At 38.7% G+C, this 25,553-nt stretch overlaps 1 protein-coding gene across 2 annotated transcripts in view; it reads right to left on the minus strand.

Annotated features, from left to right (window-relative positions):
* Positions 1-5,443: 5,443 nt before the first annotated feature.
* The window catches only part of SANBR (SANT and BTB domain regulator of CSR), a 41,084-nt gene continuing 20,974 nt past the window's right edge, over positions 5,444-25,553 (minus strand). Inside the window, exons 8-22 of one of the 2 annotated variants that reach the window (XM_050952093.1) lie at positions 24,931-25,091; positions 22,527-22,613; positions 22,302-22,412; positions 17,808-17,931; positions 17,142-17,294; positions 16,296-16,441; positions 15,792-15,891; positions 14,126-14,158; positions 12,335-12,434; positions 10,152-10,243; positions 10,005-10,033; positions 9,849-9,922; positions 8,199-8,287; positions 7,607-7,698; positions 5,444-5,667 (exon numbers count right to left, since the gene is read on the minus strand). In XM_050952093.1, the coding sequence (XP_050808050.1) occupies positions 5,631-5,667; positions 7,607-7,698; positions 8,199-8,287; positions 9,849-9,922; positions 10,005-10,033; positions 10,152-10,243; positions 12,335-12,434; positions 14,126-14,158; positions 15,792-15,891; positions 16,296-16,441; positions 17,142-17,294; positions 17,808-17,931; positions 22,302-22,412; positions 22,527-22,613; positions 24,931-25,091 (1,428 nt within the window). In that variant the 3' untranslated portion in view covers positions 5,444-5,630. The remainder of the gene's footprint in view (positions 5,668-7,606; positions 7,699-8,198; positions 8,288-9,848; positions 9,923-10,004; positions 10,034-10,151; positions 10,244-12,334; positions 12,435-14,125; positions 14,159-15,791; positions 15,892-16,295; positions 16,442-17,141; positions 17,295-17,807; positions 17,932-22,301; positions 22,413-22,526; positions 22,614-24,930; positions 25,092-25,553) is intronic. The other variant, XM_050952094.1, reaches the window with a different exon arrangement.

Genomic DNA, 25,553 nt, shown 5'->3' on the forward strand with positions numbered 1-25,553 from the left:
ATGTCTTTGCAGCTAGGACTTGATGATGGATTCCAAAATGAGCAGGACCATCTTTACCCATACACAAACTAAGCAGCTGCAGAGGGCACAGGAAATTTGGGGCAACTGGTGCCCTACGCAGCTGCGTGCTACTCCAGCAGCCAGCCCAATCCCCCAGCTGAAAGCTGCCCCTGCTCCCACCCCACGCCCACTCCACTCCTTCCTGATAGCCCCCGCCCCGCTCCACCCTGCCTCTTCCCACCCCTGCTCTGCCCAAGTCCCACTCCCAATCCACCCCTTCACAGGAAGAGTCAACACGGTTTTAGTAAAGGGAAATCATGCCTCACCAACCCACTAGAGTTCTTTGAAGCAATCCAGTGGACATAGTGTACTTAGATTTTCAGAAAGCCTTTGACAAGGTTCCTCGCCAAAGGCTCTTACGCAACGTAAGCTGCCTCAGGATAACAGGGAAGATGCTCTCATGGATTGGTAACTGGTTAAAAGATAGGAAACAAAGGGTAGGTATAAATGGTCAGTTTTCAGAATGGAGAGAGGTAAATAGTGTTATCCCCCAGGGGTCTGTTCTGGGACCAGTCCTATTCAACATATTCATAAATGATCTGGAAAAACGGGTAAACAGTAATGTGGCAGAATTTGCAGATACAAAATTACTAAAGATAGTTAAGACCCAGGCAGACTGTGAAGAGCTACAAAAAGATCCCTCAAAACTGGGTGACTAGGCAACCAAATGGCAGATGAAATTTAATGTTGATAAATGCGAAGTAATGTATATTGGACAGCATAATCCCAACTATACCTATAAAATAATGGGGTCTAAATTAGCTGTTACCATTCAAGAAAGATCTTGGAGTCACTGTGGGCAGTTCTCTGAAAACATCCACTCAATGTGCAGCAGCAGTCTAAAAAGCAAACAAAATGCTGGGAATAATTAAGAAGGAGATAGAAAATATCATGTTGCCTCTATATAAATCCCTGGTATGCCCACTTTTTGAATACTGTGTGCAGATATGGTCGCCCCATCTCAAAAAAGATATATTGGAATTGGAAAAGGTTCAGAAAAGCTCAACAAAAATTATTAGGGATATGGAATGGCTTCCGTATGAGGAGAGATTAATAAGACTGGGACGTCTTAGCTTGAAAAAAAAAGACAGCTGAGGGGAGATATGATTGAGGTCTATAAAATCATGTCTGGTGTAGAGAAAGTAGATAACACAAGAACTAGGGCTCACCAAATGAAATTAATAGGCAGCAGGTTTAAAACAAACAAAAGGAAGTATTTCTTCACACAATGCACAGTCAAGCTGTGGAACTCCTTGCCACAGGATATTGTGAAGGCCAAGACTGTAAGCATGCTCAAAAAAAGAACTAAATTCATGGCTATTAGCCAGGATGGGCAGGAACGGTGTCCCTAGCCTCTGTTTGCCAGAAGCTGGGAATGAGCGACAGGGGATGGATCACTTGAAGATTACCTGTTCTGTTCATTCCCTCTGGGGCACCTGGCATAGGATACTGTCGGAAGACAGGATACGGGGCTAGATGGACCTTCGGTCTGACCCAGGACTGTCAAACATACAGCTAAGGGTAGCACAAAATCCCTCTTTACCCTGTAAAGGGTTAATTCCTCTTTTACCTTTAAAAGGGTTAAGAAGCTCAGATAACCTGGTTGGCACTTGACCAAAACGACCAATAAGGGGAGAAGATATTTTCAAATCTGTGGGGGAAGATTTTTTGTTTGCGCCTTTTGTTTTGTTCTCTCGGAGTCAGCAAAGGAACCAGGGCAGGGTAAATACATCTCCCTAAACCATCTCTAGACTAAGCATCTGCTATTGCAGAAATAGTAAGTAATAGCAAAGAAATGCATTAGATTATCTTTTGTTTTAGGTTGTGAATTTTCCCTGTGATAAGAGGCAGGTTTATCCCTGTTTTTGTAACTTCCAAGTTTTGCCTAGAAGGGAAATCCTCTGTATCTGGAATCTTTTTGTTCCCCTGTAAAGTTATCTTCCATCTTGATTTTACAGAGGTGATGCTTGTATTTTTTTTTTTTTGAATAAAACTTCTTTTAAGAATCTGATTGTTTTTCAGTGTCCTAAAGACCCAGGGGTTTTGATCTGTGCTCAGTTTGTAAACAATTAGTTAGGATATTATTCTCAAGCCTCCCCAGGAAAGGGGGTATAGAGGCTGGGGGGGGGGGTCTTTTGGGGAGGAATAGGATTCCAAGTGGTCCTTTCCCCGATTCTTTGTCTAAAACACTTGATGGTTGCAGCATACTGTTCAAGAACAAGGTGGAACTTGTGCCTTGGGAAAGTTTTAACCTAAGCTAGTAAAAATAAGCATAGAGGGTCTTTCATGTGGGTTCCCACATCTGTACCCCAGAGTTCAGAGTGGGGAAGGAATCCTGACAAGGGCCATTCTTATGTGACTCTTGGCCTCCACCCCAGTGAGTAGTCAGAGAGGAAGGGGCTGAGGGAACAGCCCCAGCATAGACAGGACTGGCTAAAGATTCAGCCATCAGTCCTCCTCAGTCACAGATGCATGACATGACCCTTAGGATTCCCAGTTTTGATTGATGTATTTCTGGAGACTTCATCACATGACAATCTAATTCCTGGAGACTCCAGGCCAATCCTGGAGAGTTGGCAGCACTAGGACCTTGGGCTTCCCACCCAATAGGAGGAGACGTAGAAACAGGTCTCCTAGAGCTGGCTCCAGCAGCGCTGTCTGGGCAGAGTCAGGTCCTTCCTGGTCACCCTAATGATATCTTGTTACCCTGCCCCCCCAGCCCTTAACCTCCAGCAGGGGGAATGGGAAGGGCCACAGCAGGAAACTGCGCCGACAAGGCCACTCGCAGCTGCACCATGTGGCCCCTAGCCTCCCACCCTCCCCCGCATGAGGAGGAAGGGCCTTGACTTCAGACTCAACCTGGGCTGCACTCTTCCAGAACCCAGGGCCCGCAGAACTGCGCCTTGTGGAACTCTACAAACCAGTGCCCGAGGTGAAGAAGCAATGATCCATCACAACCTTCTGAAGAGAAAGGACTAGAACCAGCACATTACACTTCAGTCTCTCCTGCCAAATCTCTCAGCAACAGCCCCTGGTCAAATGTGTCACTAAAACATCATTTGCAAACATGATCAGCACCCTGTAACTAGAAGGTGAAGTTGAGAATGTTTTTGGGCATGGCTTGGTTTTACATTTGCACTTTTTAGTCATTCCCATAAGAGGCTCATGTGATGCTTAACTGAAAGCCTGTTGAAGTCACTGTGTGTCTTTCCATTTATTTCAATGGGGTTTTGTTCTGGCCTACAGAGCTGCACAATTCTTATACAACAGGATATACTTTGTATTGTATGTGTACTAAAGTTCAACCATTTTTTTCCGCTGCTCTCAGGACTTGGGTAGGAAGTCTGTAACATAATGTTTCAAGAAGACTTAGACAGCCACTTTAAAGAACAAGGGGAGACCGAGAACCTATACATTTTTGAGGAAGGGACAATGACATGCAAGAATCATTATCTGAAACAAAAACAACATTTCCCACTTCATAATGTATTTGACTTTGTAAATCTACTAAAAATAAAGTGTTTTTAAATCAGTAACATTTATTTCAGTTAAACTGAGACATGACTTCAAAGTTAATACAGGATAAAAGTTAATGGAATTTGTCAAAGAAACTACTACTAATACCTAATAAAATATGAATTGCACTTCCACTACATATATTACAGGCATATGTTTTTTAAAAAGAAAAAAAAAGTTAGTTTTGATAGAATATTATGAAGGATATTGGCATGTAAAAATGACATTTTGACATAAACCAAACCATTAGATTTCCCCTCCTGGAGAGAATTTTCCCTTTTTCAAGTCAGCAGTTTTAAAAAATTTTATACACACACACACACACACACACACACACACACACACACACACCTTGTTCAATTTGCAACTTGTTTAGCAAAGTTTACATGTACAGCTTTAGACAGTCTTCTATACAAGCTAGAAAACAACATTTCTGCACAGTGAATTGTAAACCATTTTCTAAGAAAGTTTTTCAAATAATATTTAGTATAAACGCAACTTTTAAAATACAAAACTGATTTTTTTTTGCAAACAAACAATAGGTTTTGATAAAGCCATGTCTCTTCTGAATGTAAGATAAAGCACTGCTGCACCTACCAATCATACCCCAGGCCAAAGGTCACTGAAGTCAATAGAAGTCCTTCCACTGGTTTCAATGAATTTTGGACTGATGTTAACTTGAAGGAACAGATGTAAACAGAGCTACCACTTATTTTTAATGAACCTGTAACCTCTCTCAATTACCACCATGCCTAATTTCCAATCTAAATTATTAGAAAAATTCTAGAAACAAGGCAAATAAAGGCCTGCAAATAGAGAATACATTTTAAGGAAGGATTTTTTTCCCCCAGAGATCTTGAGCTTATTTCCAAACACACATTTTATTGAATGATTATGGTCTGGAATAAGTTTTCCCTGAGTGCTCTTTTTGCCTGCTTAGAAAAATTAGAATGTGTTTTTCAAACTACTGCTTTATTGCAATTTCCTTTGAATAAACATGATTTTTTTCCCAGGCAAGTTGTTCCATTCTGGTACTACTGGACTGTGCACTAAAACAAACATGGACCCTACTGCTCCAGTAGAACCATATCAGAATATTCTATTGCCAAATAGGATTATTCAGGCAGATCTAGAAACATACTTCCTGGCCAGATCTACAAAGACAAGATGCCTCAAAGTGATTTCCTTTCATTTCAAAAGGTACAGAACTTACACCACCTCTGCTAGCAAAGATACAGTGGCACTGGTATCACTAAAGGAAGAAACTGCTTTACGATGCCTCTAAAGGTCAGACAAGAAAAGGGAACAAAGAACTGTATGATGCAGGAAAAGAGTCAGGAGCAAAATGAGAATGAACATGCTGTTTTCCATGCAGTAAAGTTGAGAAAATGAATGCCTCATGCAAGATGCAAAGTTATCATACCCTCAGTAGGTTCATTTCATGTGATCTTGAGGGGTCTAATCCCCCTTGATGCTCACCTTAGCATGAATAGAAGCTGCGTGGACACATGGAGGAAAGCCTAGGGGTCTGATTCTGATTTCACTTATATCTTTGTCAATCAAAAGTAATTCCATGGACTTCAATAAAGTTACACCAGTCAAACCAGTGTAAGCAAGATAAAGATCACCCTCAGACTCAAGATGTATAATTCAAATCACAATACTAGATGATGCATTTAAACATTGCTGATTGCACTCATAATTCAGTAGTTTCTTCATTTTAAAAGGTATAGCAGTTAAAAGTGATGGTCTAGAGTAGTTTATAAGCACCACTCTTCAATAAGCAAGGATTTTCAAATATTTTAACTTTGCAGGTTTAGAAAATGTTTTCTATGTAACTTAACACAATAGCCTAAAAAAGCAATTAAAATAAGTATTAGACCTTTCTGGATTTTGCATTCATTCATCATAGCAGAATAATTTACATGGCTTACAGTAATAAATAATAAATAAGTCACTTAAAAGCTTTTGGAGAATACATTCTCCGTATTGGAGTACAGTACAGTTCCAGGAAGCAGCAATGAATTCTGGCTATGGTTTCTTCCTGAGGTTCCTTAGGTCGGACGGCCTTGACCAAAGCGAGATTTAGACCTGGATTTAAAATAAATAGTGGAGGCACTTTTATCATGATACAGGATTAATTGTTGCTAATTATAACAGTCAGTTTGATAGTTCGCTGTTTGTATGAAACCATTTTATGACTTGTCAAAATCCTAAACATTCAAGTAGATCATAGAAGGGAGAAACAGTACATTATACTGTTATACTCATTGGCCCTTTATACCATGACATCTCTAGTCACCCATTTGTATCCTCATATAAAAGATATTTATCAGTGCTTGGCCATCAAATACCTGCTTTTCAGGAAAAGCCCTGCAGAAGTACCTACATACGTGTGTGTGCATGCAGATGCATACAGAGTAACAGGAACTCCTTACAGGTTTCAATATGAAACGAAATCATATCAATTTTCACTGCACACTAGGCATGCTCTGGCTAAGAAAGAGCTATCTGCAGATCCATTATAAAACTTGAGTTCTAAGATTCACCAGTTATGATAGAACATTGGCTCCAGACTAAACCCTGTCATAAAAGTTGTCAACCTCTCAGTGATTTTTTTTCTTATCCTCATGGAATAAGGATGGGGCTTTGGAACAATGCCAAATAGGTCACTGATGTTGGAAGTGGACAGAGAGAGGACTAACAGATCTGTGGGGACACTGATCCAGAAACGCAAAATTCCAGATGAGTTTACAGTGGGAAAGTCACTTCTAACCCACACACTGCAGACAGGCTGTACTGCAGCTCTGCAAGGTTGGGTTCTATTTTCCTGGCTTGACTACAAGGTTTAGTGGGGTGAGGGTGATTTTTACCTTGAGGGGCATTTCACACACTGGACAGAGAGCTGATGTGGAGGGAGAGTTTGAAATGAGAAGGTGTGCCGCATGACTAGAAAGGTTTAAACATCCTGAAAAATAAATAACCCTCAAAAGACATGTGGGGAGATAATGTTTCTGGTTTTGTGTATTTACATATGTATGAGTAGGGTCAACGATGTAATCAACAGTCCCTGTCTGTGCTGTATTCTGATAGTTTAGAGATCAAAAGAACATCCGAGCATTTAAATGAATTGTAAATACAGGATCTCTCTGTATTCATTTCTCTTTGAAATGTACTGTGAATGGTGGAGGAACAAGCAAATGGCCTTATGTTAATTTGCAGTGGTAAGTACTGGTGATGGACTTCCTTCAAAGTCATCCTAATTACCGTTTGTTCCCCAAGAAAATCTCAACTTGTCAAAGACGACATGAAATTGTATAAAAGAACCTTGGGTCCTGATGCTGTCATCTCAGATCTGCTTAGGCTTCATGAGGAGAAGTTTGAATCACAAGACTGATGTCCCAGTTGTGGTGGTATGCCCTGAATATGATATTTGGACAGTGGATTATAACCTATGAACTATTTCTAAAAGGACTCTTTACAACTACAAAGCTCACCATCTCCGCTATGAATCTGAATCTTAAAAACTGAACTCATGTCTGTATGTATATTGACCTTTTAACCATACTTTTTCTATCTTGTGTTTTAATAAATTTTAGTTTAGTTACTAAGAATTGGCTGTAGCGTGTATTTGGATAAGATCTGGAATAATCAATAACCTGGGAGGTAATGTGTCTGATCCTTTGGGATCAGTAGAACCTTTTCTTTTATATGATGAAATAAGATTTTCAGAAATCATCGTACTTGATTTAGGTACCTGGATGGAGGCCTGAGGCTGGATCACTTTAAGGGAACTGTGTTGTTTGGACCTGAGTAACCAGTGAGGTAATAAAGAACCTGTTTTATGCTGTCTTGATAAATTTAAGTATTGGAATATCCACCATTTTTTTAGGGATTGTCTTTCTCATTCTTTACAGTTCACCCTAATTGAGTGAGCCTAAATGGCTCCCCATTAGGACCCCAGTCACAGAAGGCTTTTTTAAAAAAAACCCAAAATACACATCTTTCTGCTACTTGAACAACAACGTACCTTATGTTTTTCTCTGTGCTATTCTGTCGAGCACTGACTTGCGCTGAGGCCTTAATCTGAGCTTCAAGTCTAGAGTAAATGCCACCTGCATGCTGCAGTACAGGGAGATCAAATCATTTAGCTATTCCACTTTAATCAGTGACTTTCTAAAAGCTATTAGTTTTCAGATAACTGATTTATATTTGCAGAAGCCTTTTCCAAAAGGCTAAGATTATATTTCATCCCTTCAGAGCCCCGTTGTGAAGGCGCGTGAGCCTGCAATCATGCACAGTAGCCATGATCTAGCACTGATTAAGAAAGAACCATAAAGATTTTGCATTTTGCTGTTGTCTCAGTGCCTGATACTGGGCTGCTCCAAACCCATCCTACTTCCTGGGTCAACAGTTTTTGAAGTAGGGACCTTTTGAAACTTTTTCTAAGTGTTTTAGAAAAAAAAATCACTTTAAACTATTAAAATCTGATCAGAGTTATCTTAAAGCTTAAGTCTTCCAGACACCTAAAAAACAAACTCATTTTCTGGTACTGAAAATGCATGAATTTAAGAGATCTGCCTAAAATATCACACTAATGTTACTATAATATAAAGTTTTACTTCTTTGCCTTCCTTTGACTTGACCCGGTCCATGTCTCCCAATCTCATTTTTATTAGGTGCCCTGTTATCTCACACATCCTTCGCTGATCTGCAAGTAATAAAAGAAATATCAATATTCTAAATTAAACATGAGGAAAGATTATGCATATATTACTATGATTACTACAATGATCCATTATACAGAGAAATGAGTGGCTTAATTCTCGGCTCATGTCAAAAGCATGAGCAGCTACAAGCCAAAGTACGGTCCTGATCCTGCAGTGTAATGCAGCTTAAATTGGGCTCCATGCAGGTGCAGGGATCCATCTGCATCCATTGAACTGCCAGATCTAAGAGAACGGTTTTGAGGCAGCATAGATTTCTAAAATAAATGGAAAAGCAAAGGAAACTAGGTAGTTTACTGAGACCACAGCTTTCAACTCCATACAGTAGTGAAGAAAAGCGACACAGAACGGTATGATTTTACCTCTTTATAAATTGAGAGATAGGGAGAGAGGCATCATCAAAGCACACATGTGGAGGCAATATTCATGTGATGAACAACTTATCACATACCAGTGCAATTTATATGCTCAGGCAATTACCACACACTTATGACCACATTACCTGCCCCCAGTCTCTCTCTCTCCCTCTCCCCTTCCCCACCCTCCCCTCAGGACTTCTTCTGACATTCCAAACAGCTACCATTTAAACTAAAAATACGAAACCACAGTCAAGGAACGTTTCCTTCTCCGTTCTGTAACTGTGGAACTCCCTCCCAAGTTTACTCCTGCCAGGGGACCCAGACTATCTATTTGCATTAGTCAATCTCTTAGCATGTGAGACGATGAATATTTTCTCTCTGTAACAAAAGGTATTTTTTTCCCGTGGGAAAGAAGAGACTACTGCTAATCTGATCCTGAGGTATCATTGCCTGGAGTGCCATCCTTGTTGCATGAATATTTTGTGAGTTCAAGAACATTTTGAAGTTATTTTGTAGCATAACAAAGCTTGGCTGCAACTGAATTCTAGCACTTATCACAATTTTTGAATGGAACAATATATACTATAAATAAATATTAATCAGAGTACATGCTGAGATCCAATTTAGAGATATCATCTGCAATGTTTTTTCATATTTCATGGAATCAAGTACAGAATATCCGGGCCAACAGAAAATTCAATAGATATGAGTCACTACAGGACAGAACCTCAGCTTGTGTAAGTTAGCATAGAGCCATTTTATTAAGTGGAGCTGCACAAATTTACACCAGGTGGGGATCAGTCCCCAGAGGTGAGAGGAGAATATGACATCAATGCAACTATTGGCTTCAGTGGAATTACTCGCATTTTACACTGTCATGACTGAGATCAGAATCATGCCTTCCTTCTGCCATAAGCCTTTTGTTGCAAAGGATAATCTCTTTGCTCTTGGAAAGCTACATGGACAGATGAGACTCAAAATTCTACGATTGAATAAAATATCAGTAGGCTTGTGTTAGGAATGGCAAAAGATAAAGTTCCACACTTGAAATGGTGATGTGGTTTACCATCATTTCCAGGTATTTTTGTAACTGTCAATAAGCATTTAAAAAATTTAACCTAACCAAGTTACATAATACACAGTTTTTTCCTCTAACATTATGAAAGCTAAACCAATGAAATCTTACCGTCTTCTCTTTGAGCATCTTGGTTGAATCTCAGTGATCTAGAAGCATCCCACTTATTCTGCTGCATACTCACACTGGTAAAAAGAGAAACGAAAGTTTTGTCAGTAGTATTTTAATAAGCAGGATGTTTCACCCAGGACTTGAAGAAATACTTACATGAATGGAGATGCATCTCGAGAATTTGACTGTCAAAAAACAGAAAAATGCATTCATGAATACATTTAAGACCAGCTGTAAAAATTAAAGAAAAATTCCTCACTAGACTGACTGAGTTGAATAGTCTATTTCACAACTCAGATTTACCTTCTCCATTGCTTTCTCCTTTTTTTGAACACTAGGTAAAGAAACTTGTTTCTTTGGATGTTTGATTAACTTCTTTGGCTTTTCTTTTCTCCCTGTTAATTAAAAATAGTTCAGTAGCAAATATAATCCTCAATATTTAAAACATTTAAATCACACTGGTTGAGCACAGGGATTTCCACATTCCTGCACCCATATGAGACAGTGACCTGGATATTTTCCCTCCTTGGTAAAACTATGGGGTGGATAATGATAAAATGGGACCAACATCCACAAAGCACAAAGGCAAAACCCACTCACATGCTTCCCCTAAGAAGCATACATGAGCCGAAGTTTACCGTGCAAAGAAGTTATATGTAATATATACACTTCCTATTGTAAATATAATGTAAGCATGCATACACTGAATACATCCCTAAAAATGAAGGTAGGGACTAAAAATCTTGATGATATCAGAATGCTTTCTGCAGTTTTCATTCTGGACATTCTCTGCCCTGTGCAGACTGATTGCTCCAACTCCTTCTGTCCCCTTTTCTTCCTTTGTGTATTCATCTAGTTAATTTCCTCTTATCATATCCCACCAAAAGGATTTAAACAACATAAGAAAATTGTGGTCCTAAACATGCTATGTACCAGGCATCAAACTCTTCACTCTGCTTGTACGTTATACCCCTTTTCCCACCCTCTGTCTTGTCTATTTAGATTGTTAGCTCTTTGGGGAAGGGGTAGTCTTATTTTATGTTTGTACAGAGTTTAGTACAACAGGGCACTAATCTCAGTTGACCCTTAGGCAACACTATAATAAGCACAATCAACAAACATCTCACTAATTTGCACTAATGTCTGGAAGATCCATTGCAAGTTGAAAAATTTTGTGAATTAGTTGAATGATCAAAAAATTCTCAAGGGTAATGTAATTTGGCATTTTTTCACTTCATTGTTTACTAGCAAACGTTCTACTATGTGTTTTGTAAAAATCTTACTACTGCACTCCAGAATCTTTGCTTAACAAATTACTGTTTCCTGATTGAGAATTAGCAAGGTTCTGTTTGAGAGAATGTATATTATACATGCACTATATATAAAATATCGAACAACTGAATTTTACAAGCGTTCTGCATCATTTTTATATTAAAACTTCACTCACTGTATCTCTCTTGTTTTGGGGGTTTCTTCCCTCTCTATCCCCCATTTAAAATTTCTCTCTCTCTACTTTTCTTCTGTTGTATATCTTGGCTATTTTTTCCATTTGTCTTTTTCAGTTGCTTTTCCCCATACTATATAATACTCTACCATGTTTAGTTTCCTTTTCTCCAAGGACATCACTTCTAAAGAAGCGCTTTTCTGATTTTGCCTCTCTCTCTATCCATGTCAACACACCAGTCTCCATGCTCCTCTCTACCCCCACCCTCACCATTCCAAGAACAGCAGAAAGTCCTTGGCCCTAAGAGCCCTCCCTCCTCTTTCCCAAAATCCCTCGCTCTTCCACCCACCCAACTTGGGATCAAGGCCCTTCTTCACATCCTGTCATGATGGAAACTAAGAGCTACCTACCTCTTCATGCCTGCCTCTGGATTTCCTGTCAAGTCTCCTGCTTGGGTGGCCAGGAGAGTGGCCAGCCTTGCAGCACTTAACTTCCTGCAGGCCACATTAGGCCTTCGTATGCATGAGAGAGACTGTGCAAGTTACGGGGAAGAATCAGTGCAATCTTAGGAGAATTGAGGCAGCCTGCCTTTCACTTCGGGTCCTTACCCAGAGAGGATCAATAACCAGAGTTTGCAAATGAAGGAGTGGGACCCTGCAAATGCTGCTGTAGAGGACACAGCCACATGGCTAGTAACCTGCGGCCCCACTTCTGCAACATTAATCTAGGAGGTGAAAGGAGGGATAAAACTGCTCTAGTAGCAGCCCTTCCAAGGAAGGGAATAGACCATACAGAATATGGCTTTAATTTGTCTCATAGGTATGAGAACATTGGATATGTGTACTTTCCTGTTTGTGAGTGTTTACTGCTGGAGCTGATGAATGGAAGAACACAGGTAAATCTGTGTATTTCATATACATCTCAGAAGAAAAAATAAAAATATAAATTCAAGTGAGACATTTTGTGATAGGGTTTATTTTATTTCTATTTGAAGTTCTTTTACAAAAAAGAAAGCTTCTGTTTTGTATTCTGATAATTGTACCTGGTTTCTTGTATACTTCCTCTTCATCCCCCACTTCATCCTCAGTGACTTCTGAGCCAGTGGTATACTCATCCTCTTCTGATAGCAATGACTGTTGTTTCTAAGCAACAGGAATAAAGTACCACAAAAGGTCACTTTATCTTCTCAAACTCTACAGGTTTTCCATAACATTAAGTTTTTTGTTGCAATTAAACAAGGCTGAGTGCCAGCTATTTTTGTTAAACTAGTTTCCAGATTTTTTTAAGCTAATGGACAAGTTTCACATATTTCCAAGAGATGCCAACAGCATATTGTTACATTTGCAGGCTTCCTTGCCTACGTGTTTTACATGTACTGGGTTCTGACCTTAGTCTAGAAGTCAGGGAGAACAGCAACAATCCAAGCTGCTCTGCCCTGGGGTGAGCATTCTTGGTGTGAGGCTGCTCAATAGATGAGGGGTTGTGTCGGATAAGTTGCACTGGCCTGTGCCCACAGAGGTGATTCAAAATCAGCATGTTTGAAGGTCATCACAGAGGCAAATGGCAGAAGATACCCACACTCTTCATTTCATTAGGTTATATTATCCTCTCTGTATTTTGCAATCAAAGCCGTTTAGGTAGTGACCTTCTTTACTATGTTTGTACAGCGCCCAGCACAGCTTAGCCCCAATTGCTACTGTAAGACAAATTAGTAAGTGAGATGCAATGTTGCTTTCACTAATGTGTGTAGACACATGCACCACACATGAAGAGGTATTCATCAAACAGCACACACTATGCTCCTGTATAGAGCTATATACATTTGTTTTTATATGTTGGGCCAGATCCTCAGCTCTAAGACAGACTCTTGCATTAATGCAGCAATACAAAGGGGCCCCAAAATTAGCTTAATCAGATTCCAATCAATTCTCCTAGCGCATATCCAACTCTATGCCACCCCCTTTACAAGTCCCAGCACAGGTAACATACTGAGGTGTGACTGGATCATTGCTGCTTTCTGGCTTGGCAGCAGTGCAAGATAGAGCTCATCAGCCTATATTTCCAAGAATAACTAGTGATCCTGGGTACCCTATCTGATGCACTTTAAAAAGCCCTGCTTTTTGGAGGGTGGGTGCTCAGTACTTTCTGAAAAATCAGGCCCCTATAAAGGGGTCTCAAGTGGGGCACCCAAGTCATTAGTCATTTTTGAAAGTTTAGGCCATTGTCCTCAGCACAATGCAGTGTGGAAGACTGATGTTTGCTTGTTATTTGTCAAGTAGTTTAAAATTAGTCCATAACAAACCGTGCTCCGCTGTGGAATAAAAGGAAGATATATATTGTTTTCCTTTTTTAAAAGAGAACTCTTATTGTAGTTAGCAAGTTTGCTGTAGGATCTTATTTTGGAACATAAATCTCAGAGTCCTATTAAATTAAGTATGCCAACCTCAGCACTTTCAAACTGTGAATCCCCCATCTATGACAATGACTAACAAAGGAAACTCAGCAATAACAGGAAGGAAGAAAATTTACAGGACTACAGCCGCCTAAAGATTTCATTGTAATATTTGAAAAAAAATTAAGAATTTTAAATAAGATATTGATTACATTAATGTTTAACCTCCAGATCTGCTACACTTATAAAGCAATTACTGTAGCATCTCCACATATACAGTGTTTACAGCTCACACTGAAATATGAGTTATTCTATAATTTAAAAATTAAAGCAGAAATAGAAAAAATGGGAGTGACATCAAGGTCATTTGTTAACATGAAAGAGCAACAAACATTTTAAATATTAAAATTTAAAGTAGGATTAACTAGGTATTTTACTAACCAGTTGTAGAGTCCAGTTTTTCAGAGAAAGAAACTAGAAACAAAAGGCAGAGAAGCAGTCAAGTTAATATACATTATGAAACAAAGTAAGAGATTCAAATGGATTTATAAAAAACTATGAGTATATGTTCTAGTAAACTACATCCTGGATTCTACAAGGAGTTGTTCACATTTAATTTTATATATGTGAGTAGTCCCACTTAAATTTTACTCAGGAGTGTAAAGTTAAGCATGTGCTTAAAATCTGAATTAGTATTCAATTAAATGTAGACATAAATTAAAAAAGTCTTAGGTAAATCCCCTTAGAATTTGCTTGAATACCTAAAGCCATGTAGCCAGTAATAAACATTTATATTATGGTAGCAACAACCCGAGTTAACCACAGGATTCTGTCTAGGCCAGCATTTGCAAACATTTGTTCCAGTACACATTTGCGGTTTTCTCTAGGCTGAGTCTTACTGCTACTGGCAGTTTGAGGCCATCTGTCTGGAACTTCTGTGTTATTCAGAAGTCATGGACTGCAGTGCATGAAGACTGCAAAAATACAACAGACTGCAGAGGTTCTCTTTATACCATGGTTAGCATTATTAATGATCTATCCCAACTTGGCTTAAAATGCACCGGTGTAATGTTGGAATTGATTCATTGGTAGGAAAGAGCTGTGTTGTGTATTACTGGGAGAAATAATCTAGTCTACCAACAGAAGAATGGACCAATGACCTTGATATCTGTTTTCCCTTGGAAAAGGCTGTTTACACAATAAGAGGCTTTTCTGGGGACTTATGAAAATACACAAGTCCTATATGGGGATTTTAACATGTACCATTGGAACTGAAGTACTCAGTAGCTTACAAAATATCAGGCCGTGTGCTTTGTGACAAGCACGATTACGAGGACGATGATAGGATGGTAATTATGTTTTATAAAAGTATTTTATCTATTTTAAATGTTATGCTTAATATGGGTCTTTTAAAAATCTTTGATGTTCAATACAATTTCCAATAAATGTAAATAAAATCAAACAAAAAATACAGGCAGACCAAACAGAGAAAGGAAGTCTAAAGCTAAGAGGCCTTAATGGTGAATGCCCTGCCAGCAGCCCCACCTCACTTAATACATACCTATATAACACTTTTCATCAGTAGATCTCCAAGCACTTTATAAAGTTTAAAGTGAGGGGCTCCAACTTGAGAAACTCTTCTGATCTCAAATGTGGCATAACGAGACATGGCAGCCTCTCAAGTACCCAGATTTCAATTCACTTAGCATTATACATACCACTTTGAGCACACTGAGGAGAAGACAGCACTTGTGTAACAGGTTCTCTACATGATTCACTTCTTATTAAGAGGATTGTGGGGTTCCTAACTAGCTTCAGTTTCTGAATGGTGTCTGTGGTGTAGATATCTGGGCATTAATTGATTTTTAACAGCTTTTGTTTAAAAAAAAAAAAACCCTCCCTGCTCCCCACTAAACCCACATTTTGGCCCTAAATTAGCGGGTAATGTCCCCGAAACCTAGGTTTTAGATTAACAAAAAAACCAAACCCTAACCTAGTTAGTTATTTTTAAGATAGCAGTAGGTCTCGATTGGATGCGTTTCCTAAGCATCCACTACAGTCATTAAAAGAGAGAGAAAACAACAAAACAAAAGCAGCAATTACTCACAGCATTGATTTCTCCAGTTTTTGGGCCCCACAGTGTATTTGGTTCTAACAGCACATCACATTCAATCCCTCTCTCATCACACAGCCCAATCCCAGAATCACTATAAGGAAGAAATGTTCATGAAGTATAAGACAATGATAGTTTTTCTATTTCACAAAGCTTAGAATCTGACCTTTTTTCCTCCCCATTGTGCTATGGATAATCTGCAGAACAGCTACATGGCTAGTGTTTTGAGAAGTACCTATATGAAAATATGAATAGAGGCAAGATCAAACTGTTATGAAGATAGAATTGTTTCAAGTGTCTGCTTGAAATGCGACAGATAGCAATATTTCTGTTTCTTGTCTCAATTTCTTATTAAAATACTGGAAATAAATTAGTCAAGTTTTAAAAATTCCACTACATGGTCTGTTTAGAAGAGGGGAAAAAAATCAAACGTAAATTTACTCTAGTGCTAATTTCAAATGTTAAGTAATTTCAGTAGCTTTAATTCAATTTTCTCACCTATTCTGATCTTTAGAAAAAGGTACAACAACAACATCTCTATGCTGAAGCAGATCATTCAATATTTTAGTAGTTTGATATGGCAGAGTATCCCCACCTTCACCTCCAGCCGGTAAACCGATCACATGATCCCGCACTTTACAGCCCTGTCATGAGAGAGAGAGAGAGAGAGACCAAGTTATATATATTGGCTTACAACAAAAACTCTTTTCACTAAGTATTGCATCGAGGGATTCCATATTCTAACTTTGAACTTTCACAGTCCTCAGTACTAGGCATCTTCCACAGGACACAGAGCTACATACAACTCACTGTGTTTTTCAACTGATGGGCCTGACCCTACTCCAACTAAAGTTAGATGGGAACTTCATTTTTAAACTCCCTGAGAAGCAGAAGTTGGTCCAAGAGGATAGTTTCTTTTGTGCTTACTGGCCCATTCTTTACAGAATGCCCTTTCACATCCAATTTCAGCATTAAGTATCTATGGGTCAAACCATGGCCTGGTTTATGTGGTAGCAAAGGACATAGATGCCCCCTTACTCCAACCACCTGAATTACAAGTAGCAGCGCAGGAAGGGAAAGCAGCTCTGGAGAGCCTCCACATCGCCCACCCCACATGCAGGTGTGGGGAGAGACTTAGCTCCCCAACATGCCTGCCAGGGAACATACGATACACTGTGAATAGACTCAGCATACTGTACTCTCCTAGAGCAGCAGAGAAGCCAGAAGGCCTGCAAGGAGTCAATCATCCTCCTGGGCTGCTGCCCCTGACTTCAGGGAGAAGCTTTACATCACGATCGAGCCCTATGCTGAGTCATTGCTAAAAGTGTAACATTAAAGTAGTACCTTTGGAAGTGGTGTAGGATCAAATCGAAGAATTTTTTGGTTACAGCAGGGATATATTCCAGTGCCAGATGTACCCAATGCACTTGCCACACCAGGATAAAGAACTGGCTGTGTGTGGTACTGGCAGTGAGAAAATTCAGTACACAGGAAAGACTATATATTAAAAAAAAAGATGACAGGAAATAACATTCTGTTTAGTCACATGTTGCCTGTCAAAGTCAGAATTTTGGAGTACATTAGATATACATCAATTATTTACTTCTCACAGAAAGCTATGAGTCTCATATTCAAATCTGGTCAGACATTAGTCCTCATTTAGTCATACTGTTTTCATTTAAAATTCAGTTATTCCGATACAAGCTCATTTCCCATTTTTTTTCTGGCTACTTGAATTGTATCTGGCCAGGGCACAAAGAAGGAGTTTAAAAAGTTAAAGCAACAGCTGCTTCGTAGTTTTCGTAACAAATCCCATTATGTTTCCCACTCTAGAAGTGATGGAGAAAAAAGTCTTATTGGTCTCAAAATTGGTAGATTAAATTTGGGGAAGAGGAAGGTATTTTTCTACCAAAATGAGGCCATCTGGAAAAAGAGTTCTTAATTACGAGTTAAAGCACAACCCCTCTCCATCCACCCACAAAACAAGTGAGTGAAAACAAGAATACCCACTTGATTACATCTTGAACAACTCAGCCAATTGATAATCCCCCAGAGGCGCCAGTACACATCTCGCCAAGATTTTAATTCCTCATAAAGACTGATCAAGTACTCATGGACTTCCCAAGTTTTATCTCTGTAATAAAAGGTGCACAGTCAGGCTGCACATTATATTGTGAAGAAATTTTAGTCCTATATTTGTGTCAATGAAGTTTGCAGAGAAAAAGCAAGGTGGAAGTAGGAGAAAAACAACACACCTTCACAGAAGAGCTACCATAGCAAGAACATGTTGTAGGACAATCAGCATTAAATACAGACATCATGCAGCATCCCAAACTATTACCTAATGCCAAGGGCTTTCACTACACTTATGTTAATACAAGAACAATTTCAGGACACTGCAATTCAGAGACAGACACCTCAAGCTATGAAAGTCATAAGAACTAGAAATGACGGAAAACTATCAAGTTAGTCTGATGGTTAGTAACAAAGAAAGAGTGACAGTGTCTCTGTAGATTTCTTGTTCTCTGGGCTAGTGAAGATCTTCCTTGGTATCCAGTGGCAGGGAGGAATTGTATCATTCAAATGTTTGGAGGACACAGGGAGTAGAAGAAATCAAACACAAAGGTTGAGGGATATTTTAACTCCTTTGTCATTAGCCTCTGCTGCTGTGGAACACATCCATGTTATTTTAAATACTGTCATTTCATTCCACACTCTGCACTTCAAGTGGCAATGGAACTTGTTCCCAGGACAGTACTGGAAGTGCATTTGTTGCTACATACCAGGGCACGGACAATAGGCAGCAATGAAATGGTTTCGTAAAGATTGTAAAGTTAGATGACTTCTTGATAAATGTTTATTTTTGAGACTTTTTTTTTAATAAATAGTTTTTAAACTAGACTTAACTAGACTATACACTGTTCTAGAGAGAAAGAGAGAGACTGACTCTCTTTTAAAACCCAAAAGAGTATTTAGCAGTGAGGCAATCTGGTCTGTGAAAGATACAATACTTTTTTTTCCTCCTTCACCCACTAACTTCATCCTGCCTTGGTGACATTGTAAAATCTTGAGGGCAGAGTCGAACTTTAACTCTGTATTTGTACAAAGGCAAACATAATGGATATCGACACTTAGTTGTGTAATTGTGCTGCTACAGACATGCTAACATTAGAGCTACTATTAGTCACCATTAAGCTTAATTTATCTTTTCTTACACTTAAATTAACCGTGCCTAGGAAGGCAGCCATAAAACAATATAAAGTAAATGCTCAGAAGCAATAAAAGAGGACAGGATTAACTTTAAGAGGCTGTACATTTTATATATATATATACACATATATACATACACACACACACACACACACACACACACACAGAGTTATGTGGCATCAACGTACATACATAAGAACATAACTAAGGTAACATAAGGAAGGTATTTAAAATTGGCTAATACACAATATTCTTAGAATGTCAGGATAAGGCTATGGCCCCAGCTGCCACTTTAGAGAGTGCAAGATGGAACCTGCTTCACTGCTCTAGTCATCAGTAAAATGGTCCTTTGGATAGAAACCTCTCCCTGTTATCGGAATAACTGACAGGAGATAATATTCAGTTAATGCATATTATTTTGAGGGCTCACACTGAACTGCTATTAGGCTGATTTCAGTCCACTAGGTCAGATGAAAAATGATGGAAATTAAATTAGCAACAGTAAAACTGTTAATATAAAGGGAACTAGATTATGCCAGCCCTCATTAAGCAGAGGCAGGGAAATCCAGCCATACAGGACTGTGCCTGGACTAAAACAAAAACCAAGTAAATACTTGTGGTGAGGAACTAGCCATATAACAAAGTTTGAAAAGCCTCTCTGACAAAAACAAAAACAAAAAAACCCCACCACCTTAACCAGTGAAGTTTATTTTTATTTGTTTTGAAACTGGTTGGGTGTTAGAGCTGACTTCTTCAGATCCGAGATACAGTCAATCCAGACTCTATAGTTCAGAGTGTGGAACCATCACTCTAACAACTCATTTTGAAACGTAGCCCTTCATTCCATTTGTCTCTGGCTAAACATATTTTCAAGTCTTTAGGATGATTACGTGCTTTGCTCTGAATATTTTTCATTTAAAATGTTTAACCCAGCAAAAACTCCCAGTGAATTCAATTGAGGTCTTGTTGGATTAACAATGATATTGTGGAATAAATTTCCAAGTACAACAAACTCAAACTTTAAGGTCTAAAGAGACCATCATAATCTAGTCTGACCTCGTCAACATTGCAGGCCACAGAACCTCACCCACCGACCCACTCTTGAAATAGAGCCTTAATCTCTGGCTCAGTTATTGAATTCCTCAAATCATGGTTTAAACTTTAAAGACTTAAAGTTACAGAGAATTCACAATTTACACTAGTTTAAATCTTCAAGTGACCTGTGCCCCAGGCTGCAGAGGAAGGTGAAAAACCCCCAGGGTCTTCGCCAATCTAACCTGCAGAAAATTGCTTCCTGACCCAAAATATGGGGACCACTTCTACACATGCTCAGAGTCTAAGACCCACTGGGCAGATACCTGGGAAAGAATTCTCTATAGTAACTCAGAGCCTTCCTCATCTAGTATCCTGTCTCTGGCTGTTGGGGATTTTTGCTACTGGCAGGTGCCGATGGGCCACATGCCATTAGACAGTCCCATCATACCATCCCCTCCATAAATTTATCAAGCTCCGTCTTGAAGACAGTTCGGTGTGTCCCGCCCACCCTCCCTTGCCCCTGCTGCCCTCGGAAGGCTGTCCCAGAACTTCACTCCTCTGATGCTTAGAAACTTTCACCTAATTTGACTCGAAACTTGTTGATGGCCAGTTTATTTCCATTTGTTCATGTGTCCATACTGGCACTTAACTTAAATAATACCACGGAGGGAGAAGAGTTTATTTAGAGAGAGCAATCATCTCCCCACTGCCTTCTTTTAGTAAGGCTAAACAAGTCACGCTCTGAGTTTCCTCTCATATGGTAGGCTTTCCATTCCTCAGATCATTCTAGTAGCCCTTCTCTGAACTTGTTCCAGTTTGGATTCATCCTTCTTAAACATGGCAGACCAGAATTGCACACAGTATTCCAGATGAGATCTCACCAGTGCCTTGTAGAATGGTACTAACACTTTCCTCTCTCTACTGGAAATACCTCACCTGATGCCTCCTAAGACTGCATGAGCCTTTTTCACTGCAGCATTACATTAACAGTTCATAGTCATCCTGTGATCAACCAATACCCTCAGATTTCTCTCTTCCTCTGTCACTTCCAACTGTTAAGTCCTCCACTTACAGCAAAAGTTCTTGTTATTAATCCCTAAAGGTATGACTTTGCACTTTGCACTATTAATTTTCATCCCATTTCTATTACTCCAGTTTACAAGGTCATCCAGATCTTCTTGTATATTCTGGCCCTCCTCCACATTGGCTATACTTCCGAACTTTGTGTCATCTGCAAATTTTATTAGCACACACTCGCTTCTTGTGCCAAGATCAGTAATAAAAATATTGAATAAGATTGGTCCGAAGACTGATCCCTGAAGATCTCCACTAGTAACCTCCCTCCAGCCTGACAGTTCACATTTCAGTATGGCCTGTTGTTGTCTCCCCTTTAACCAGTTCCTTTTCCACCTTTCAATTCTCATATTAATCTTCATCTTTTCCAATTTAATTAATTATTTCCCATGTGGAACTATATCAAATGCCTTACTGAAAACCAGGAAGATTAGATCTAGTGCATTGCCTTTGTCTAAAAAAATCAGTTATCTAAAAGAAGACGACCAGGTTGATCTGGCACGATTTATCTTCTGGAAAAACCCTGTTGTATTTTGATCCCAATTACCATTCACCTCTATGTCCTTAACTACCTTCTCTTAAAATTTGTTCCAACACACTGCATACAATTGAGGTCAAACTAACATCATAACCTTCCATTTGTGTGAGCCTAAGAAAGGCAACAAGAATAAAAAAAGTTGTTCAGGTGATCACTGGGTATATACTACAGTTTATAAATTTTGTATTGGATGGAGTACAGTAGAACCTCAGTATCACGAACACCAGACTTACAAACTGACTGGTCAACCACACACCTCATTTGGAACTGAAAGAACACAATCAGGTAGCAGCAGAGACACACACACCCCCAGCAAAAAAATTTAAAAAAGCAAATACAGTACAGTACTGTGTTAAATGTAAAGTACTACACTAACAAAAAAGGAAAGCGGCGTTTTTTTTTTTGCATAGTAAAGATTCAAATCTGTATTGAGTCAATGTTCAGCTGTAAACTTTTTAAAAGAAACACCTCAACCTTTTGTTCAAAGTTACTATCATTTCAGAGTTACAAACAACCTCCATTCCTGAGGTGTTCATAACTTTGAGATTCTACTGTACTAGTTAACCTTCTAAATACGTAGTATTTGTAAACATACTCAATAGGATACACGTATAGAGAAAAAGCTATGTTTTTTATGCATGAAGCACCTTTTATGAACATAAATAATATTTCCATGTTGATCTATGTTGATTTTTCCTGGAATACAAGAGACTCTTCTTTCTGTTTCTTTAGTTAAAAGCTTCTTACATAAACAGCATCTACAAAAAAGTGAAACATAAAATGAAATACAACAGTATGAGTGGCACTTTGGAATGCACATGTAACCTACATAAATGGAGTAGAAACAAAGAAAGAAAAGAACATTATTACACCTGTATAATGTTGCTGCATTTCCCCGAGAATCTGGATTCTGGTACTCTGGATCAAACAGTCTCTCAATCTTCTTGCAGAAGAGTTTACTGTTGATAAACAGACACTATAAAAATTTGCTCACAACTAAACTTTGCTTTGTTTGCAGTTAATCAATAACTACATTCTGCTACTTTAAATGAAACGTTTTAAGACATTAGTTTCAAAGATTTTTTTGCGAAGTTATACAATTTTCCTGTAAGAAATACAATGTGGAAAACTTGTTTCCAGTGTGGACATCTGCCACCTTTATATATATTTGGCTATAGAAGCCTTGGATAAGCATTTTTAAAATGGCCAAAAAGGATCCAATCCTACACCCACTGAGTTAATTGCAACAGTCTTGCCTTTATAAACATATTTAAGCCTTTTATTTTAGTAAACCAAGCATTACGATTCTTGGTACCTATTCTGGACTATTAAATTCTCACCTTCCCCGCCAACGCTTAGCCCTCCTATTTCTTTGTTGAGTCCTGTAAAGAGATTACTAGCTTCTCCTTTTCAAGGATAAAACAGACACGTTAACTTGTTACTATCTTGCCCCATTGATAGGTGGAGGGGACAACAAGTTTTTCCTCCCCAATTTCTAAATCTATTGAAGCTACACCAAGGTAATTTCAACTATCGAAAAAATAACTAACCTCTTCCAACTTCGTTTGCTACTGATAACATTTTATTTTTATAAAATAAAAAAACCTATATAAAGCTCTAGGTGTCCTAACCCAAAACCTGCAGCAACATTAAAAAAGTTATTCAGAAAGGAACTCTGCTAGCCTGCTATCTACAAAGAGAGCTCTTTTCCACCCTGTCATTGTGGAAAAGCACACTCAGCCCTCTCAAAAAAAAAACTCTACTGAACCCACATATTAGCTCATCATCAGTCACCATGCCATCTCCAGTTAATCTCTCTCTGATGGATTTGGAATTGTTGCCCTCAACCCATTTTCCAAATAAACCCTGACACTCTATGATCTACACTACGAGCTGTGATTCCCCTGTTCATGTATACATACTTGTACTAGTTCTCATCAAAGTAACATGAGTATAATAGCAGTGTAGCTGTGGTAACATGGATAGTGGCAGCAGAGGCACAGCTTTCCTGTGCCAAACACATACACACCTGAAGCTGGAGGGTACACAATCAGGGAAATAACACATCTAGCTTGCAGTATAGATGCAGTCTAAGTTTCATAAGTACTGTTTTCACAATGTGAAGCATTTTGGTGCTTTTCCAAAATGTTACCTCTCGACTCTATTTCAAGTAAAGTAAAGTTTCATATACTTCTTTACTTCTTCAGTGTTTGGAGCAAGAATCTGTTCTCCCCTAGTTTTAATCCTACCTCCCTAACAATTCCTTTCTGAGATGTGCTGGAATCTTTACCTCTTCCTTTTGTTGTGTCTCAAGACTCTTTCCTTTTGTCCTTTATCTTTTCTGACAGTGGAAGAAACATATACCAATTTAGGTATCGTTTATATGCAGATGACACACAACTCTACATCTCAATCAACTAACTAGCAACTTATATTGGTGCCACTCACAACAGAACCTGACATCTCAAAAAGCAAGGTCTTTATGAGCACTACCTCTGTGTTTGCCTGTTAGACAATCAGCTTTTACCCTGACTATAAGCTTTCTACTACTGAACGTTTCAAAGATCACACTTGCTCTGTACCTCTGGACTTTCCACTATTACTCTCCTTAACTTTAATCCTAATGCCAGTAATTCTTGACAATTAAAATGCTTTCCGACCTCATCTTCCTTGTCTGCAAGTCTGACTATTACAACAATTAGTCTTTATCTTGATCATAGCTCAGCTGAAATCCTTATACATGTGTTTAATTGTATTCCACTCTATTTTAGCACCATCTTTCATATTCATATGAAATTCCAACTCTAAAACTTCAGGGATTCTAGAATACTGAAACCAAACTATTCATTCTCCAGGAACTAGGAACACACTACTCCCAACCTCAGTTGTCGTCAGTGGCTCCTTACCCATCTCAGTCCAAAATGTCCATTTTCAAAGCTCACTCTAACCCTCTTTCTTCATAGCCACCTACTATCCCATCCACTCAATTGTCTCCTAATCTTGGACTCTTCATGAGTTTTCACATTTGGAGAGTTGCCCTTTCACTTGTTGGCTCCTATCTAGAACTTCTTACTTTCTCTTTAATTTTTGCCTTATTCTTGAGCCATTTAATGATATTGTGTATGAAGACATTTTAAAAATATATAAATGGCTAACATCACACTAATTCTTTAACAAGTCTTAACTTTTCTGACAAAATATCTAAAAAGGAACAGTAGTCTGTAGTAGAAGGTCAATAGTGATTATTAATATTAAACTAGAGAAGAAAAAAGTTACCTCTTAAATTTATCTTTTTTGTCCTTCACATTTTCCACTTCATTGTGTGTGAAAAGATCAGCTATACGCTTAAGGAGGTCACCGCTGACACAGTTCATATTGCATGGGGTGGCTATGATAGCACTCATGTTTTTGTGGCAATAATGAATACATTTTTCTACCTAGGAAGGAAAGGAGGTACTATGAACACCAAAATTAATGATACACAAACCTGTATCTCAGAAGACCTATTACTTAGGAGCAGGATTCAGGACTTTGTTAGAATTAATGGTGTTTAGCAAAAACTGGTTCCGTTCAACTCTAAAAATACAATGTAATAGCTCAGAAAGCAAGACACATTTGTTGTGTACATGGCTTAAATGTAATTCTGAACTACTGCCATCCTGAAGGGTCTTCGATTCTGACTACTACCCCGAATAATCTTCAGAAAATACCACCTCCACTGTGTTCATGATCCAGAACTAGAGGCCATTTTTGTAGATTTAACATTATATACAGCATTGCACCCACCAAATTTAGCTTTACCAGTGAACTTTAATATTTAGCATGAACTGCTAATAAATAATGACAGTTGTGACAGCAAGACGATGCAGTACATTAAATTCTAAGTTCCTTCCTTAACT

The sequence above is a fragment of the Gopherus flavomarginatus genome, chromosome 4 (genome assembly GCF_025201925.1).
Source record: "Gopherus flavomarginatus isolate rGopFla2 chromosome 4, rGopFla2.mat.asm, whole genome shotgun sequence".
NCBI lineage: Eukaryota > Metazoa > Chordata > Testudines > Testudinidae > Gopherus > Gopherus flavomarginatus.